The 20,707-nt window shown below is 45.6% G+C and overlaps 1 protein-coding gene across 1 annotated transcript in view; it reads right to left on the bottom strand.

Moving 5' to 3' along the window:
• Positions 1-17,843, bottom strand: part of LOC118948632 (heparan sulfate glucosamine 3-O-sulfotransferase 3B1-like) — a 35,753-nt gene extending 17,910 nt beyond the window's left edge. Inside the window, exon 1 of the mRNA XM_036973367.1 lies at positions 16,792-17,843. Coding sequence (XP_036829262.1) covers positions 16,792-17,378 — 587 coding nt within the window. The 5' untranslated portion in view covers positions 17,379-17,843. The remainder of the gene's footprint in view (positions 1-16,791) is intronic.
• Positions 17,844-20,707: the final 2,864 nt, after the last annotated feature.

The following is a 20,707-nucleotide window of genomic DNA, read 5'->3' as shown; positions in this document are numbered from 1 at the left end:
AAAGCCCTAGCTGAGCACTGCTGACTGGAGCCTTGGGGTGGGTCCTTGACCTATGGGGATCGCTCCTTTTGGAAAGACCTCATTACTCCAAGGCAAACACACAGGGGGTTGCTCTTTCCTTCTGTCGCAATCACAGAAATCAACAAAACCCTCTTCCCCATTAGTCTCTCGATACATCTCTCTCCACTACACTCATACGTTTCCATCTCCCTCTCTCCCTATTACTATGTGAGGTGTGAACAAAACACCAACCACTACAGCTCGCTTTCAGCATCACTGCAACACTTCTGCAATTATATGCCGTATCTCTTGGATACACAAGCGGAGTGCATTTTGTCAAGGCCCTGGGGGAGTCACAGAGAAACTTACTACCAATCAAAATGCACACTTAGTCCCAGAGCAAAACAAACCTGGATGGAAGATGGATGAATAATGCATTAGATAGATATGAGAGAGAGAGATAGAGAGAGAGAGAGAGAGAGAGAGAGAGAGAGAGAGAGAGAGAGAGAGAGGGAGAGAGAGAGAGAGAGAGAGAGAGAGAGAGAGAGAGGGAGAGAGAGAGAGACAGCGACAGAGAGAGAGAGAGAGAGAGACAGCGAGAGAGAGAGAGAGAGAGAGAGAGAGAGAGAGAGAGAGAGAGCGAGAGAGAGAGAGAGAGACAGCGAGAGAGAGAGAGAGAGAGAGAGAGAGAGAGAGAGAGAGAGAGAGAGAGAGAGAGAGAGAGAGAGAGAGAGAGAGAGAGAGAAATTAGGGTTTTCTATACAAATTGTTTGAAAGCGGTGTTGGGGTTAAATCATACGACATTATAAAATCCATGTACACACACAACAAGTGTTGTTAAAATTGGCAAAAAACACACACATTTCTTTCCACAAGGCTGTGGGGTGAGACAGGTATGCAGCTCAACCTACTAAATAAAATTCTACTATTTGCTGATGATCTGGTGCTTCTGTCCCCAAACAAGGAGGGCCTACAGCAGCACTTAGATATTCTGCACAGATTCTGTCAGACCTGGGCCCTGACAGTAAATCTCAGTAAGACCAAAAATAATGGTGTTCCAAAAAAGGTCCAGTTGCCAGGACGACAAATATAAATTCCATCTCGACACCATTGCCCTAGAGCACACAAAAAACTATACATAAAAAGGAACAGAACATTTTACACACTAAATAGGATGTCTAAAAACAGTTACAGAACCCATTGCCCTTTCTGTTTGTGAGGTCTGGGGTCCGCTCACTGACCAATCATTTACCAAATGTGACAAACACCAAATGGAGACTCTGCATGCAGAATTCTGCAAAAACATCCTCCGTGTACAACGTAGAGCACCAAATCATGCATGCAGAGCAGAATTAGGCCAATACCCGCTAATTATCAAAATCCAGAAAAGAGTAATTAAATTATACAACCACCTAAAATGAAGTGATTCTCAAAACTTCCATAACAAAGCTATCACCTACAGAGAGATGAACCTGGAGAAGAGTCGCCTAAGCAAGCTGGTCCTGGGGCTCTGTTCACAAACACAAACACACCCCACAGAGCACCAGGACAGCAGCACAATTAAAACCAACCAAATCACGAGAAAACAAAAATATAATTACTTGACACACTGGAAAGAATTAACAAAAAAACTGAGCAAACTAGAATTATATTTGGCCCTAAACAGAGAGTACATAGTGGCAGAATACTGACCACTGAGACTGACCCAAAATGAAGGCTTTGACTATGTACAGACTCAGTAAGCATAGCTTTACTATTGAGAGAGGCTCCTGAAGGCAGCCCTGGCTCTCAAGAGAAGACAGGCTATGTGCACACTGCCCACAAGGTGGAAACTGAGCTGCACTTCCTAACCTCCTGACAAATATATGATCATATTAGAGACACATATTTCCCTCAGTTTACACAGACACCCAAATAAATTTTAAAAAGCCCTTTGAATTTAATTTAATTGAGAGGGAGAGAAGAGAGAGTAAGATAGAGAGGAGAGAAAGAGAGAGAATGAGAACGAGAGAGAGAAATAATAGAGATGAGAAAGAGAGACAAAGACAAAGCGAAAGAGAAGAACAGAGAGACAGAGAGGGAACACCGTCTCAGGCTAGAGGAGTGAAGAAGAGTGCCCTTGGGGGCAGATTAACAATCTTTCACAATTGTTTCTGTGATAATAAACTAGATTGCCTGGAGGAACCAATAGGTTGCAAAGCATCTTCCTCTATCAGCCAATAGAGATGTAACATACACTTCCTGTCCTCCTCCTCCTGCTCTTCCTCCTCCTCCTCCTCTTCCTCCTCCCGAACCACTAGATAACTCCTAGCTCCAGCCCCTAATCACTGTGTGTCTGTGTGAGCTGTGAAACTGCTGTGTTGTGTCTGCTGGTCTGTCAGGTGACTTCATTAACCAATCTCCTTCTAGACAGAAGCTGTTTGAAGCTGCTGGTCTGTCAGGTGACTTCATTAACCAATCTCCTTCTAGACAGAGGCTGTTTGAAGCTGCTGGTCTGTCAGGTGACTTCATTAACCAATCTCCTTCTAGACAGAGGCTGTTTGAAGCTGCTGGTCTGTCAGGTGACTTCATTAACCAATCTCCTTCTAGACTTAGGCTGTTTGAAGCTGCTGGTCTGTCAGGTGACTTCATTAACCAATCTCCTTCTAGACAGAGGCTGTTTGAAGCTGCTGGTCTGTCAGGTGACTTCATTAACCAATCTCCTTCTAGACAGAGGCTGTTTGAAGCTGCTGGTCTGTCAGGTGACTTCATTAACCAATCTCCTTCTAGACAGAGGCTGTTTGAAGCTGCTGGTCTGTCAGGTGACTTCATTAACCAATCTCCTTCTAGACAGAGGCTGTTTGAAGCTGCTGGTCTGTCAGGTGACTTCATTAACCAATCTCCTTCTAGACTTAGGCTGTTTGAAGCTGCTGGTCTGTCAGGTGACTTCATTAACCAATCTCCTTCTAGACAGAGGCTGTTTGAAGCTGCTGGTCTGTCAGGTGACTTCATTAACCAATCTCCTTCTAGACAGAGGCTGTTTGAAGCTGCTGGTCTGTCAGGTGACTTCATTAACCAATCTCCTTCTAGACAGAGGCTGTTTGAAGCTGCTGGTCTGTCAGGTGACTTCATTAACCAATCTCCTTCTAGACAGAGGCTGTTTGAATCTGCTGGTCAATGTTGATATCTGTTGCTATCAGGGAACAGGTTCAAAGGTAGGAATTTACTTCCCTGACTGACTGGCTGTATGGAGCTTGTTGGGCTTGGCTGTTGCTGTCGGCTGACTTGGGGTGTGGTGTATAGTCATGTACTTTTATCTCTACATTTATATCCAAATAAAACTTTACTTACATAACTGGTCCATTGTAATCTGAATGAGGTGAGCACAGGCTTTCAATAACTTATTAACAACAATCATGATTAGAATTTAAACAGACACGATTCACCAGGACTATAGGGTCTACTACTATCTACCAGAGGGGAGGATTCACCAGGACTATAGAGTCCATTACTGTCTACCAGCTCAGAGGGGAGGATTCACCAGGACTATAGGGTCTACTACTATCTACCAGCTCAGAGGGGAGGATTCACCAGGACTATAGGGTCTACTCCTATCTACCAGCTCAGAGGGGAGGATTCACCAGGACTATAGGGTCTACTACTATCTACCAGCTCAGAGGGGAGGATTCACCAGGACTATAGTGTCTACTACTATCTATCAGCTCAGAGGGGAGGATTCACCAGGACTATAGTGTCTACTACTATCTACCAGCTCAGAGGGGAGGATTCACCAGGACTATTGTGTCCACTACTATCTATCAGCTCAGAGGGGAGGATTCACCAGGACTATTGTGTCCACTACTATTTACCAGCTCAGAGGGGAGGATTCACCAGGACTATAGGGTCTACTACTATCTACCAGCTCAGAGAGGAGGATTCACCAGGACTATAGTGTCCATTACTGTCTACCAGCTCAGAGGGGAGGATTCACCAGGACTATAGGGTCTACTACTATCTACCAGCTCAGAGGGAGGATTCACCAGGACTATAGGGTATACTACTATCTACCAGCTCAGAGGGAGGATTCACCAGGACCATAGGGTCTACTACTGTGGGAACCACTCCTCTCCTCAGACCACCAGACACGGGATAAGAGGTGATGGTATGCAGACACTCAGAACAATCTGGCAACATTTCTGTTAGACAAGTTCCAGACATGAATCAAAGAGAACAGCTTCTTAGAAGGAACGATGAGGCCGTTCTTTGGTCGTAGATACCGGTGGGACGTTCTCTTATCAACTGTGTAAAAGACGTTCTCATCACTCTCTCTCTCTCTCTCTCTCTCTCTCTCTCTCTCTCTCTGTCTCTCTCTCTCTGCACTCAGTGCCTTCTTCACTGTGCTCTGATGTCTCAATATCTCTAGAGCATTCCTGTCAACACAGATAATGCAGAGAAAGGTTTTCCCATGCTCTCCTCCCCTCCTTTTCTATCCACTCCTCGACTCTTCTCATACCAGCAATATGCAGCAGCAGGAATCAAGGCCACCTTATTAACAGTTGGAAGATGGCCCAGGTCTAGAGAGAAGATGAGAGGAGAAGGGCGGAGAAGAGGCCCAGGTCTAGAGAGAAGATGAGAGGAGAAGGGCGGAGAAGAGGCCCATGTCTAGAGAGAAGATGAGAGGAGAAGGGCGGAGAAGAGGCCCAGGTCTAGAGAGAAGATGAGAGGAGAAGGGCGGAGAAGAGGCCCAGGTCTAGAGAGAAGATGAGAGGAGAAGGGCGGAGAAGAGGCCCAGGTCTAGAGAGAAGATGAGAGGAGAAGGGCGGAGAAGAGGCCCAGGTCTAGAGAGAAGATGAGAGGAGAAGGGCGGAGAAGAGGCCCATGTCTAGAGAGAAGATGAGAGGAGAAGGGCGGAGAAGAGGCCCAGGTCTAGAGAGAAGATGAGAGGAGAAGGGCGGAGAAGAGGCCCAGGTCTAGAGAGAAGATGAGAGGAGAAGGGCGGAGAAGAGGCCCAGGTCTAGAGAGAAGATGAGAGGAGAAGGGCGGAGAAGAGGCCCAGGTCTAGAGAGAAGATGAGAGGAGAAGGGCGGAGAAGAGGCCCATGTCTAGAGAGAAGATGAGAGGAGAAGGGCGGAGAAGAGGCCCAGGTCTAGAGAGAAGATGAGAGGAGAAGGGCGGAGAAGAGGCCCAGGTCTAGAGAGAAGATGAGAGGAGAAGGGCGGAGAAGAGGCCCAGGTCTAGAGAGAAGATGAGAGGAGAAGGGCGGAGAAGAGGCCCAGGTCTAGAGAGAACATGAGAGGAGAAGGGTGGAGAAGAGGCCCAGGTCTAGAGAGAAGGTGAGTGGAGAAGGGCAGAGAAGAGGCGTAATGTGTATGCCCTCCTCTGGTTTTTCATTTTAGTCATTTAACAGGCACTCTCATCCAGAGAGACTTACAGGGTCAATTAGGGTTAAGTGCCTTGCTCAAGGGCACATGAACAGATGTTTTACCTAGTTGGCTGGGGATTCGAACCAGCAACCTTTCGGGTTAGCTACTTGCCACCCATAGATCTGTCACTTTCAGCCTTGCGCTACCGCATAGCAGTTTTATCACTCTCTGTCTTCCTGCTGTTAACAGAACAACAGAACCAACACCTCTGTCAGGGTGGCAAGGATGGATCAATTACAGTTATACATTTTGACCATTTAGCAGACTGTCTTATCCAGAGCGACTTACAGTCAGCAAAATAAATATTCAGCAAAATGTGACAAAATATTCTGCGAAATAAACTTCTTCCTGCCCAAAACTATATGTTCCTGCTAGGTGATTTGTTTGATAAATTACTTTGGTAATTCAACTCATGGCTCTATCCTAGCTGCTGCAGGGATGTGCAGGTCTACAGTCTGACAGGATCTGATCAGTAATAACATTAGAGATGGACAATAGTCTGACAGGACCTAATCATTAATAACATCAGAGATGTACAGGTCTAGAGAACTAAACAACAACTCCAGGAGGATAGAGAAGGAGAGAACTAAACAACAACTCCAGGAGGACAGAGAAGGAGAGAACTAAACAACTCCAGGAGGACAGAGAAGGAGAGAACTAAACAACCCCAGGAGGACAGAGGAGAGAACTAAACAACTCCAGGAGGACAGAGAAGGAGAGAACTAAACAACTCCAGGAGGACAGAGAAGGAGAGAACTAAACAACTCCAGGAGGACAGAGAAGGAGAGAACTAAACAACAACTCCAGGAGGATAGAGAAGGAGAGAACTAAACAACTCCAAGAGGACAGAGAAGGAGAGAACTAAACAACAACTCCAGGAGGATAGAGAAGGAGAGAACTAAACAACAACTCCAGGAGGATAGAGAAGGAGAGAACTAAACAACTCCAGGAGGACAGAGAAGGAGAGAACTAAACAACAACTCCAGGAGGATAGAGAAGGAGAGAACTAAACAACTCCAGGAGGACAGAGAAGAAGAGAACTCCAGGAGGACAGAAAAGGAGAGAACTAAACAACTCCAGGAGGACAGAGAAGGAGAGAACTAAACAACTCCAGGAGGACAGAGAAGGAGAGCACTAAACAACTCCAGGAGGACAGAGAAGGAGAGAACTAAACAACAACTCCAGGAGGATAGAGAAGGAGAGAACTAAACAACAACTCCAGGAGGATAGAGAAGGAGAGAACTAAACAACTCCAGGAGGACAGAGAAGGAGAGAACTAAACAACAACTCCAGGAGGACAGAGAAGGAGAGAACTAAACAACTCCAGGAGGACAGAGAAGGAGAGAAATAAACAACAACTCCAGGAGGACAGAGAAAGAGAGAACTAAACAAGTCCAGGAGGACAGAGAAGGAGAAAACTAAACAACTCCAGGAGGACAGAGAAGGAGAGAACTAAACAACAACTCCAGGAGGACAGAGAAGGAGAGAACTAAACAACAACTCCAGGAGGATAGAGAAGGAGAGAACTAAACAACTCCAGGAGGACAGAGAAGGAGAGAACTAAACAACAACTCCAGGAGGATAGAGAATGAGAGAACTAAGCAACAACTCCAGGAGGACAGAGAACTAAACAACACCTCCAGGACAATAGAGAACTAAATAACAACTCCAGGAGGATAGAGAAGGAGAGAACTAAACAACAACTCCAGGAGGACAGAGAAGGAGAGAACTAAACAACTCCAGGAGGACAGAGAAGGAGAGACCTAAACAACAACTCCAGGAGGATAGAGAAGGAGAGAACTAAACAACAACTCCAGGAGGATAGAGAAGGAGAGACCTAAACAACTCCAGGAGGACAGAGAAGGAGAGAACTAAACAACAACTCCAGGAGGACAGAGAAGGAGAGAACTAAACATCAACTACAGGAGGATAGAGAAGGAGAGAACTAAACAACAACTCCAGGAGGACAGAGAACTAAACAACAACTCCAGGAGGACAGAGAAGGAGAGAACTAAACAACAACTCCAGGAGGATAGAGAAGGAGAGACCTAAACAACTCCAGGAGGACAGAGAAGGAGAGAACTAAACAACAACTCCAGGAGGACAGAGAAGGAGAGAACTAAACATCAACTACAGGAGGATAGAGAAGGAGAGAACTAAACAACAACTCCAGGAGGACAGAGAACTAAACAACAACTCCAGGAGGACAGAGAAGGAGAGAACTAAACAACTCCAGGAGGACAGAGAACTAAACAACAACTCCAGGAGGACAGAGAAGGAGAGAACTAAACAACTCCAGGAGGACAGAGAAGGAGAGAACTAAGCAACTCCAGGAGGATAGAGAAGGAGAGAACTAAACAACAAGTCCAGGAGGACAGATAAGGAGAGAACTAAACAACTCCAGGAGGACAGAGAAGGAGAGAACTAAACAACTCCAGGAGGACAGAGAACTAAACAACAACTCCAGGAGGACAGAGAAGGAGAGAACTAAACAACTCCAGGAGGACAGAGAAGGAGAGAACTAAACAACTCCAGGAGGACAGAGAAGGAGAGAACTACACAACTGAACTGAACCACAATGTGTCCATGTTCTTCTAAGTGTCTGACAAAGTGCTGTGGTCTGATGACCTCCTATAAAACCCCCGGGTTTTACCACCTGAAATGACAGTTTCCATCCCTGATTGATAATAGTTTGATGAGAGATTAACTTTAGTTTTCCAGCTATTGAGCTCCAAGAAGTAAAAGTAGGTCTTAACCAATACCGTTCACACAGCTGCGTCAGCTAAAAGTCAACTATTTCGGGAATGTTCAGAAACAAATGTCAGCATATTTCAATACCTACTGTAGCCCTACACACCCCCCGTTGGGCCCGTTCCTCATTCTCAACAGATGTTCTGTTCTTCTCCTGCCTATCAATATGCTGATGCATTGAATTTAGCTGGGAAGGATCTACATGGATGGCTTTCCTGCTTCTTAAACCATTATTATTCCCCTGTGTCCATAAAAACTACTAAGGGTTTGTAGTCAGCAAAAAGAAAACCAAATGTACTTGTATGAACTAGCTGAAGGGAAATGTAACTTCTCCCTCTGAAAGACCTCAGGAGGAGAGTCAACTTTCAGAACAGAATAGAGAACACTGAGGCTCAGTGTTAACAATCTGTCCATCCTGCTGGCCTCAGAGTTCCAGAACCCAGAGTTCCAGAACCCAGAGTTCCAGAACCCAGAGTTCCATTTGCAGGCAACATTCTGAAGGATTCAAGTTGAAAAAGCACTTTCCCGCTCCTGAGGGACATTTGCATACAACGTAAAGTGAAGAGAAACTACGTTTCACTCTAATGGCCCTGTTCTATTATCACTAGGGTTAATATAAACCCCAGGGGTTCCTCTGCTCCTCTTTCAGACAGCTGTACACCCCCACCGCCACTGCAGATTCTAAAGACTCACTTTCAATTTACTGCCCTCTCTCTGGCTGCGTCCCCAACGGCACTCTATTTCCTAGAAAAGGCACTACTTTTGACCAGGGCCTATAATGCTCTGGTCAAATGTAGTGCATTATATAGGGGATAGGGTGCTAATTGGGACTCAACTCCATCATTGGGGCGGCAGGGTAGCCTAGTGGTTAGAGTGTTGGACTAGTAACCGAAAGGTTGCAAGTTCAAACCCCCGAGCTGACAAGGTGAAAATCTGTCGTTCTGCCCCTGAACAAGGCAGTTAACCCACTGTTCCTAGACCGTCATTGAAAATAAGAATTTGTTCTTAACTGACTTGCCTGGTTAAATAAAGGTCAAATAAAAATATTCTCTGCATACCTATCCCAAACCCAGGTCCCACCAAGTTCCCACCCAGCTCCGACCCAGGTCCCACCAAGTTCCCACCCAGCTCCGACCCAGGTCCCACCAAGTTCCCACCCAGCTCCGACCCAGGTCCCACCAAGTTCCCACCCAGCTCCGACCAAGCTCTCACCAAGCTCCGACCCAGCTCTCACCAAGCTCCGACCCAGCTCTCACCAAGCTCCGACCCAGCTCTCACCAAGCTCCGACCAAGCTCTCACCAAGCTCCGACCCAGCTCCCACCAAGCTCCGACCCAGCTCCTCACCAAGCTCCGACCAAGCTCTCACCAAGCTCCGACCCAGCTCTCACCAAGCTCCGACCAAGCTCTCACCAAGCTTCGACCCAGCTCTCACCAAGCTCCGACCAAGCTCTCACCAAGCTCCGACCCAGCTCTCACCAAGCTCCCACCCAGCTCCGAACCAGATCCCACAGAGCTCCGACCCAGCTCTCACCAAGCTCCCACCCAGCTCCGACCCAGCTCTGACCCAGCTCCGACCCAGCTCCCAAGCAGCTCTGTTTGGGGTTAGAATAACTGTTTCCCTTCCTCTGACAGTCAGTGAGATAGCAAGCTGACGAGAACAGAAAAACCCCACACTATCATATTTCAACAGAATGGGTTCGTTTTCCAGGATCACTTCATGCCTTTTGATTCCAGCAGCATGTGGTGCCCAGATGTTCTACTCTCTAAATTCATAGTATCAAGAAGAGAATAAGTCAAGAAGTCTAACTGGGAATTAAAACAGTGACTTATAGAGAAAGGAGGAGGAAGGTTGGAATGGAAAAGAACATTCCCACGGCCTTTGGGAGTTCCCTCCTCCCGCGCTCCCTCCTCCCGCGCTCCCACCCTCCTGTATGTGTGAGCGTGCAGCCTACAATTTGTCTGGCAGCTCCTGTCTTTCTGCCTCTTGGTGTAAGCAGGTCTATATTCTGTGAAAGCGTGGCCAACTGGCTATATCTGTGGCCGGAGTCCCCGCTGCGCCAGGCCTAGGCCATAGAAATAGAAGGACTAGATGAGAATCCCCTTTCAAGGCGACCATATTGTGTGTTGTAGTTATTCTATGTGTATGGCCTCTCCTCTCTGTGTGGCTCTAGACTGCAGGGTGGGGGGCTTCTACAGCACTGTTGGACCAACAGTGTGGAGATGTGGGCAGCAGAGATCAATGCCTCCACGGGGGACGGGCCTGAACCAGGCCACCCAGCAGAGCTGCTCCTCAGCCCCCTCTCTCCCCTCCCCTGCACCTCCTCTCCCCAAGCACAGTGGTGGAGGCTTTACGAGAGTTAGTCAAGCCACACCATACCCTCTCCCTGTCCATCCCCTCCTAAGGATAAAGTTAGGACCAACACTGAAATAACTGACCTCATGGTAAGAGGACTATCCTCCATGGTGAACGAGTTGGGCCTGCTCTAGTAACCCTGAATAACTGGCACCCTTTCTGATCATCTAGAATGTTTTAACAGTAAGTTTACTGGTTGGTATGTGGATGACCATGTGACCTCGGCCCTCCCTCCCTCCACTGTGACTTCACTAAAAAACAGAGTAGAGGGAGATGACTCTGTTGATCCAGGGTGGTGACGGTCACTAGTGATGGTCATTAGTACAGAGACCTCTGGGGTCTGACTGGGGTCTGAATGGTCTGGCTGGGCGTTACTCAAGCTGAGGGGTTTTAATTAACCTAACAACCACTCCAGGCAATCAGATACAGGGTTCTTTCATTACATCCTACATATACAAATGCACTGTGTTTCCCCACTGTGGATACTTACCGTAGGCCTACACATTCATGAACCTGCAGCTCTAATGTGTTTAGAAATACCAGTTCTGAGCCAGAGGATGAGCTTTTGCATGTTCACCTTTAGCTAACATAAATAGGTCAGATGTCACTCAGACGTTTACTGTCTTCCAGCTCTTTATCTCCGCCAATAGCCTCCAGTTTCTATGATCAACACAGATCCTACTACATCAGTTTGCCGTTCTGATCGAGTCATGAAATATGATGCTTAAAGACTCCAGAAACCACCAGAGGAAGAAACTGTCTGTTCCTTGTTGAATGTCATCTCTTCTCTTCTCAGTCAGTGAAGAGGCACTAAAGACCCCCCCCCCCCCCCTGTCCCCGTCACAGTGCGTTGGTCAACCTCAACACAAGTGTCCTAACACTGTCTGGAAACTCTTGGAGCAGCTGAACCCAGAAGGCCTTTTGAACGTAGCTCCCCTGACTTCCTCCATTGTAGAGTTATGAATAGAGGTTGATGAAGACAGCGTTGAACTAGTAGCATTAAGGAGCCGTTGACATTGACTGCTAATCTCCATGGCCCAAGTCCATTTAGATGGCTCAATTTAGATGGCTCAATTTAGATGGCTCAATTTAGATGGCTCAAGTCCATTTAGATGGCTCAATTTAGATGGCTCAAGTCCATTTAGATGGCTCGAGTCTATTTAGATGGCTCAATTTAGATGGCTCAAGTCCATTTAGATGGCTCGATTTAGATGGCTCGATTTAGATGGCTCAAGTCCATTTAGATGGCTCAAGTCCATTTAGATGGCTCCTCAAAGAAACCAACAAAGGTACACGTTTCAACGTTGACAAAGTGTCTCATCTGCTGTTTTTCAGTCTTCAATTAAAAACCTCAGAATTCCTGAAATGATGTAACTTTACATATCACTCTGATACTCTACGGAGGTCCTGTCAACGACTGAATCAGGAACAGATTATAGTTGTTTAGAACAGAGAGAGGCCTGTTGTGATGCTGTGGGTTACAACAGGTCTAGCTAACACTGGGAACTCACTGAGATGCACTGAGAGGTTGATCATTACAACCACACATTGTTGAACACTGGGCAAACTGTTCACTGTTCCTATAGCTTTGGATCCCTGGAAGTTGAAATTAACTCATTGTCTGTGTCCCAAGTGGCACCCTATGCCCTACATAGTGTGATATGAGCTCTATGAGCTCCGGTCGGAAGTAGTGCTCTATATAGGGAATAGGGTGTCATTTGGGAACCAAGCATGGTTAAAGCTGTGTTGTCGTAAAGGGAATCACAGCCTAAGAATCAATCCCTGGAACCGGGAGCACTCAATTGAATTACGATGCTTCTGGCTGCTAGGGGATGATGTCATTATTTAGTCTGTTTACTCCTGGCAGTAAACCATGTGCTGTTTGGGTCTAAACTCCAGAAGAAAAACTGAATAGAAGCTCTATAATGTTTCTCTGAGCTCGAGAAGGAACTGTCAAGCTGAATGGAAGCTATAGAGTGTTTGTCTGAGCTCTAAAAGGAACTGTCAAACTGAATGGAAGCTGTAGAATGTTTGTCTGACCTCTAGAAGGAACTGTCAAACTGAATGGAAGCTGTAGAATGTTTGTATGACCTCTAGAAGGAACTGTCAAACTGAATGGAAGCTGTAGAATGTTTGTCTGAGCTCCAGAAGGAACTGTCAAACTGAATGGAAGCTGTATAATGTTTGTCTGAGCTCCAGAATTAACTGTCAAACTGAATGGAAGCTGTAGAACGTTTGTCTGACCTCTAGAAGGAACTGTCAAACTGAATGGAAGCTGTAGAATGTTTGTCTGAGCTCCAGAAGGAACTGTCAAACTGAATGGAAGCTGTAGAATGTTTGTCTGAGCTCTAGAAGGAACTGTCAAACTGAATGGAAGCTGTAGAATGTTTGTCTGACCTCTAGAAGGAACTGTCAAACTGAATGGAAGCTGTAGAATGTTTGTCTGACCTCTAGAAGGAACTGTCAAACTGAATGGAAGCTGTAGAATGTTTGTCTGAGCTCTAGAAGGAACTGTCAAACTGAATGGAAGCTGTAGAATGTTTGTCTGAGCTCTAGAAGGAACTGTCAAACTGAATGGAAGCTGTAGAATGTTTGCCTGAGCTCCAGAAGGAACTGTCAAACTGAATGGAAGCTGTAGAATGTTTGTCTGACCTCTAGAAGGAACTGTCAAAATTAATTGGAAGTGGTAGAATGTTTGTCTGACCTCTAGAAGGAACTGTCAAACTGAATGGAAGCTGTAGAATGTTTGTCTGAGCTCCAGAAGGAACTGTCAAACTGAATGGAAGCTGTAGAATGTTTGTCTGACCTCTAGAAGGAACTGTCAAACTGAATGGAAGCTGTAGAATGTTTGTCTGAGCTCCAGAAGGAACTGTCAAACTGAATGGAAGCTGTAGAATGTTTGTCTGACCTCTAGAAGGAACTGTCAAACTGAATGGAAGCTGTAGAATGTTTGTCTGAGCTCCAGAAGGAACTGTCAAACTGAATGGAAGCTGTAGAATGTTTGTCTGCCCTCTAGAAGGAACTGTCAAACTGAATGGAAGCTGTAGAATGTTTGTCTGAGCTCCAGAAGGAACTGTCAAACTGAATGGAAGCTGTAGAATGTTTGTCTGACCTCTAGAAGGAACTGTCAAACTGAATGGAAGCTGTAGAATGTTTGTCTGAGCTCCAGAAGGAACTGTCAAACTGAATGGAAGCTGTAGAATGTTTGTCTGACCTCTAGAAGGAACTGTCAAACTGAATGGAAGCTGTAGAATGTTTGTCTGACCTCTAGAAGGAACTGTCAAACTGAATGGAAGCTGTAGTGTTTGTCTGAGCTCCAGAAGGAACTGTCAAACTGAATGGAAGCTGTAGAATGTTTGTCTGACCTCTAGAAGGAACTGTCAAACTGAATGGAAGCTGTAGAGTGTTTGTCTGAGCTCCAGAAGGAACTGTCAAACTGAATGGAAGCTGTAGAGTGTTTGTCTGAGCTCCAGAAGGAACTGTCAAACTGAATGGAAGCTGTAGAATGTTTGTCTGACCTCTAGAAGGAACTGTCAAACTGAATGGAAGCTGTAGAATGTTTGTCTGAGCTCCAGAAGGAACTGTCAAACTGAATGGAAGCTGTAGAATGTTTGTCTGCCCTCTAGAAGGAACTGTCAAACTGAATGGAAGCTGTAGAATGTTTGTCTGAGCTCCAGAAGGAACTGTCAAACTGAATGGAAGCTGTAGAATGTTTGTCTGACCTCTAGAAGGAACTGTCAAACTGAATGGAAGCTGTAGAATGTTTGTCTGAGCTCCAGAAGGAACTGTCAAACTGAATGGAAGCTGTAGAATGTTTGTCTGACCTCTAGAAGGAACTGTCAAACTAAATGGAAGCTGTAGAATGTTTGTCTGACCTCTAGAAGGAACTGTCAAACTGAATGGAAGCTGTAGTGTTTGTCTGAGCTCCAGAAGGAACTGTCAAACTGAATGGAAGCTGTAGAATGTTTGTCTGACCTCTAGAAGGAACTGTCAAACTGAATGGAAGCTGTAGAGTGTTTGTCTGAGCTCCAGAAGGAACTGTCAAACTGAATGGAAGCTGTAGAGTGTTTGTCTGAGCTCCAGAAGGAACTGTCAAACTGAATGGAAGCTGTAGAATGTTTGTCTGACCTCTAGAAGGAACTGTCAAACTGAATGGAAGCTGTAGAATGTTTGTCTGAGCTCCAGAAGGAACTGTCAAACTGAATGGAAGCTGTAGAATGTTTGTCTGACCTCTAGAAGGAACTGTCAAACTGAATGGAAGCTGTAGAATGTTTGTCTGACCTCTAGAAGGAACTGTCAAACTGAATGGAAGCTGTAGTGTTTGTCTGAGCTCCAGAAGGAACTGTCAACTGAATGGAAGCTGTAGAATGTTTGTCTGACCTCTAGAAGGAACTGTCAAACTGAATGGAAGCTGCAGAATGTTTGTCTGACCTCTTGAAGGAACTGTCAAACTGAATGGAAGCTGTAGAATGTTTGTCTGAGCTCCAGAAGGAACTGTCAAACTGAATGGAAGCAGTAGAATGTTTGTCTGAGCTCCAGAAGGAACTGTCAAACTGAATGGAAGCTGTAGAATGTTTGTCTGACCTCTAGAAGGAACTGTCAAACTGAATGGAAGCTGTAGAATGTTTGTCTGAGCTCCAGAAGGAACTGTCAAACTGAATGGAAGCAGTAGAATGTTTGTCTGAGCTCCAGAAGGAACTGTCAAACTGAATGGAAGCTGTAGAATGTTTGTCTGAGCTCCAGAAGGAACTGTCAAACTGAATGGAAGCTGTAGAATGTTTGTCTGAGCTCTAGAAGGAACTGTCAAACTGAATGGAAGCTGTAGAATGTTTGTCTGAGCTCTAGAAGGAACTATCAAAATGAATGGAAGCTGTAGAATGTTTGTCTGACCTCTAGAAGGAACTGTCAAACTGAATGGAAGCTGTAGAATGTTTGTCTGACCTCTAGAAGGAACTGTCAAACTGAATGGAAGCTGTAGAATGTTTGTCTGAGCTCTAGAAGGAACTGTCAAACTGAATGGAAGCTGTAGAATGTTTGTCTGAGCTCTAGAAGGAACTGTCAAACTGAATGGAAGCTGTAGAATGTTTGTCTGAGCTCTAGAAGGAACTGTCAAACTGAATGGAAGCTGTAGAATGTTTGTCTGAGCTCTAGAAGGAACTGTCAAACAAGTCAGTTTCTATGTGTCATTTAAGGTGCGTAATTGAATATGGGCCCTTTTATTAGGCCCATATCAGCCCTAGTCCCAAATGGCACCCTATTCCCACTTCTTTTGACCACAGCCTATGTGTGCCATTTGGGACTCTCCCTATGACTCAGGACTATACTTTATATGGAGTGTTTGATTACACCAAGGTGGTGTTTAGATTGTATTGGGTTGGTAGTCAGCTGTTAGAGTGATACATTCCTCAGTTCACACTCATCACACTGTGAGGAGAGACTTCTAGCTTCATTATAACTTTATTATAGCTTTATTGGCCCAATGAAAAATGTGTTTTATTTTCACCTTGAACAGGATATACATTCATAAACACATTCCATTGGATACCCATAGTGTCTGCACATTCATGGTACAGTTTTTCAGAACTACTGTAGGTCTATATTCACCAACCACATGAGCCACAGTGAATGGTCACTACTTTAATTAACTTAACTACAGGCACTGGTTACTTTAACTAATTGTTACCATTGTGTGGCGTAGGCCTATTTATATTCTATGTGTGTATGTGTGTGTGTGTGAGTGTGAGTGTGAGTGTGTGAGTGTGAGTGTGAGTGTGTGTGTGTGTGTGTGTGTGTGTGTGTGTGTGTGTGTGTGTGTGTGTGTGTGTGTGTTTAAATCCATGCTAATCAACCTGGTTATTTTTTTCCACTCAGCACAATGGCCATATGTCCATCTAATCGTAGTGTTGCGTGTTATCTTAGAGGTGTGTTTAAAGACACTGCGTGCATTAGTCCTCCAGTAGCTCTGTGAAGAGACGTAGAGGCCAGCAAACATAATATTCTAAACGGAGATGTTCTTCCCTGACAGCCTTGAGGTTTTGTTTGATGTTCTCTGTGAGTCTCTAAAATAACGGTGTTTCTCAGAAACCCATTAATCGACCAGACAACCTATGACATGTGTATGTGTTATAGACTGAATAGTAGCCTAGAAATGAAGATGGGATACAAAATAAATTAAATTAAATAGATGGGCTCAATTAAAGGGCAAATTATGAATTATTTTAGTAGTATATACATAATTCGTTTATGTTCTGATCAGTTAACGTTATTAAGTGTATGAAATGTACCTGTACCACTCTAGCCCCTTGTCATAGTTCCGATCAAAGAAGTGCGGCTCGGCCCCAACAGCTCTAATGTCGGGATGCACGCGGAGGAACTCCAGCAGCGCCCGTGTGCCTCCCTTCTTCACCCCGATGATAATCGCCTGGGGCAACTTCTTACTCTCCACCGGCCCTGACTCGTTGAAGAGACTTGACACGACATTATTATCCAACGTCCTCTGCTCGCTTCGAATCTCATCCCAGTCCTCCCCTCCTCTGCTGTCCAAATCACTCTCATTATTTAACACGTCCCTGGATGATGCGCCGAATAACGGATCTAAAGAATCTAACGGATCTTCTTGGTGTTCGGATTCCAAGTCCCCTTCGTTTTGGAGTCGGGGTTGAGTTCTGTTAGGGTCAACTGTTTCGAGATGTTGTGAATGTTTACTGCTGGCTGTACCGACCATCAGACTTGGCATGGTTGAACAGTATCCGACGCAGCAATATATCATATACACCCACAGGGACAACATGATGCAGAAAACAAAGAGTTTATTCCTCACGTGGGATGATGAGACAAAATGCAGGTTCTGATATATTGGGCTATATTCCATAGGACAGTCGGGCGAGACGAGTCATAATCCAAAAACGCATATTGGCTAAAGTTATTCGCTCCTCTTCCACTGCAAAAATCCTGGTGACATAATTCCACAACTTGCCTATACGCTGTTTATAACGGACTTCTTATTATTTAGTGATGAATTAATCTAATTTCCAGCTCCATTGATACGCAATTCCAAACGAAACGAAAAGATACTCCGGTCAGGTGTGTCCGCGCCCTGTGCGTAAAAACAAAGTATCGGTGGTTGTCTCCCATCACTTGGCCAACAGGCGTGTGAGCGAGAGGGAGCGCACTACGGCGAATAGATGAGTAGGCTACATCCCATTCATCCCGTTTAGGCTTGGGGCGTATGATTGACAGTAGAGCCGACCAATCCTAGAAGACTGTAGTGAGAGATAATTATCTGTTGCTTTATTTCCAATGAGGAGTTATAGGCCAATAAACCCTTCACACATCATGGCTACGTGCGTAATAGTCACCTTATAATGTAGGCTGATTATAACTGTGTTATAAGTGTTTCGTGTTTAATATTTAAAACTTGAAAATATGATAGACTTTTTTTTTACATGAAATAATTTTAAAAATCTACATTTCAATTGTTATTTATTTACTTTACTTTAACAGGCTGGAATTGTTGAAGGAAATCAACTTATGTCACTGGCGAAGTAGCCGCATCCTCTATCCAACCCGCTGAAATGCAAAAGCAAATATTATGATAGCGTTTTAAACGTCCTTTTATACACCCCAAACATATGGATAACATGGCAGCATCGAACACAACATCTGTTTACTGCCGTTGGAATTTAGCATCAGAATATCTACCGCTAGAACAAGTGCTTTTCTGCATGACCAGACGAGACAATAGTCTTATGCGGAGAGATCAGCACGAGCACACGACGTTCTGAAAGGACGTGGCACGACGCGGGCAGATGTCCTGAATCTCCTGCGGTTCCAGGCTGAATGGCTAGTTTGTAAAGTTGCATTCTTTCACTGCGCAACAGCGATAGGGTGTCACGGGTTGTAACTACTCGACTTAAGGCGGTTTCTGTACCCTCCTGCCAGCCGGTAGTCAAGATGCGCGTGTATTGTACAGTATAACAAGTATAGGCTACAAGTGGTGTGTGTGCAAGCCCACGTGCCTGCGCCAGTGAGTCTGTCTGTGTCTGTGAGTGTGTGTGTGTGTGTGTGTGTGTGCTTGCGTTGATGTGTGTGTGTGTGTGTGTTTGCGTCCATGTGTGTGTGTGTGGTGTGTGTGCTTGTGTCCATGCGTGTGTCTGTGTGTGTGTGTGGTGTGTGTGTACCTCTTCTTGTGTGTGTGTGTGTGTGTGTGTGTACCTCTTCTTGTGTGTGTGTGTGTACCTCTTCTTGTGTGTGTGTGTACCTCTTCTTGTGTGTGTGTGTGTACCTCTTCTTGTGTGTGTACCTCTTCTTGTGTGTGTGTGTGTGTGTACCTCTTCTTGTGTGTGTGTGTGTGTACCTCTTCTTGTGTGTGTATGTGTGTGTGTGTGTGTGTACCTCTTCTTGTGTGTGTACCTCTTCTTGTGTGTGTGTGTGTGTGTGTACCTCTTCTTGTGTGTGTACCTCTTCTTGTGTGTGTATGTGTGTGTGTGTGTGTGTACCTCTTCTTGTGTGTGTACCTCTTCTTGTGTGTGTGGGCAGGGAAGGTCAGGGGGCAGCCATTGTGTTCAGATGGATTATGAAGATTACTGAAGAGCTTGCCATGTCAGTCAGTCTCACCAGAACCACCACAGTGACACTGTAATCCCCTTATCTCATCACACACACTCACACACAAGGCTAGATAGGGGGAGGGTCTGTGTGTCCTTGTGTGCATGCGTGTGTGTGCTCTGTGTTTATCTGAATCCATACACCCAGGCATGTTCCAACAGAAAACCCATTTTCTTCAGGAAGTTGGAAACAGTTTTCTCAGCAGGATTACTGGAGATGACTTTGACTGTTATAAAGCAGGAGTCAGACAGTTATATGGTATATGTTTGATAATGGCCCCAAAAAATGGGTTAACAGAGTTGTAGTCATTTACATCTTCCATCAGATTACAGTAAATGGACACATTAAAGGAGTCCTGGTCCTTCACATCTTCCATCAGATTACAGTAAATGGACACATTAAAGGAGTCCTGGTCCTTCACATTTTCAGATTACAGTAACTGGACACATTTAAGGAGTCATGGTCCGTTACATCTTCAGATTACAGTAAATGGACACATTGAAGGAGTCCTGGTCCTTTACATCTTCCATCAGATTACAGTAAATGGACACATTAAAGGAGTCCTGGTCCTTTACATCTTCCATCAGATTACAGGTTACCGGTTGAGGTGGGGTACCGGTTGAGGTAGAGGTGGAGATGGGGGTGGGGTACCGGTGGAGGTGGGGGTGGGGTACCGGTGGAGGTGGGGTACCGGTTGAGGTAGAGGTGGAGGTGGGGTACCGGTGGAGGTAGAGGTGGGGTACCGGTGGAGGTGGGGGTGGGGTACCGGTGGAGGTAGAGGTGGGATACCGGTGGAGGTAGAGGTGGAGGTGGGGGTGGGGTATCGGTGGAGGTAGAGGTGGGGTACCGGTGGAGGTGGGGGTGGGGTACCGGTGGAGGTGGGGTACCGGTGGAGGTAGAGGTGGGGTGGGGTACCGTTGGAGGTAGAGGTGGGGGTGGGGTACCGGTGGAGTTGGAGGTGGGGGTGGGGGTACCGGTGGAGGTGGAGGTGGGGGTGGGGGTACCGGTGGAGGTGGAGGTGGGGGTGGGGGTACCGGTGGAGGTGGACGAAGACCAAGAACAAGGAGAGTAATCTCTGATGAAATTCGGGCGACTGTGGTGGACCATGTGGTCAACCATGGTTTGACTTTGAGAGAGGCTGGGCAGAGAGTGCAGCCCAATCTGAGCCACTTCACCTGGCCATCCATCAGCTGAACGTTCCCAAATGAGAATAGATATGTACAGCAGACATTGGACCTCTCTACTACTTTTACTACTTGACAGTAGTGCAACATAAAGCACAGTAAAGACGGTAGATTCCAATACATACTGTAAGGGGAAACAAAGTCAATGTTTCATGTATTACTGTATGTAATGAAATAAGGGAGCTATACTACTTTGCAACATGTTTATCTTGTATACTGTATTACTGTAGTGTTTACTGTACTGGATGCTATTTTGTGTTTGTAGAACTGAAAGACGACCACCACGTGGTGGTAGAACACGTCTGTTTACAGACCGACAGGAAGCTGCCATTGTGCAAATGGTAGATGAAAATAATACCATAAAACTGTGGGAATATGTAAAATATTCAATTTAGCGAAGACGAGGAGG

Source organism: Oncorhynchus mykiss, unplaced genomic scaffold (assembly GCF_013265735.2).
Source record: "Oncorhynchus mykiss isolate Arlee unplaced genomic scaffold, USDA_OmykA_1.1 un_scaffold_235, whole genome shotgun sequence".
NCBI classification, from domain to species: Eukaryota; Metazoa; Chordata; class Actinopteri; order Salmoniformes; family Salmonidae; genus Oncorhynchus; species Oncorhynchus mykiss.
This window is presented reverse-complemented; position numbering and strand designations above follow the sequence as displayed.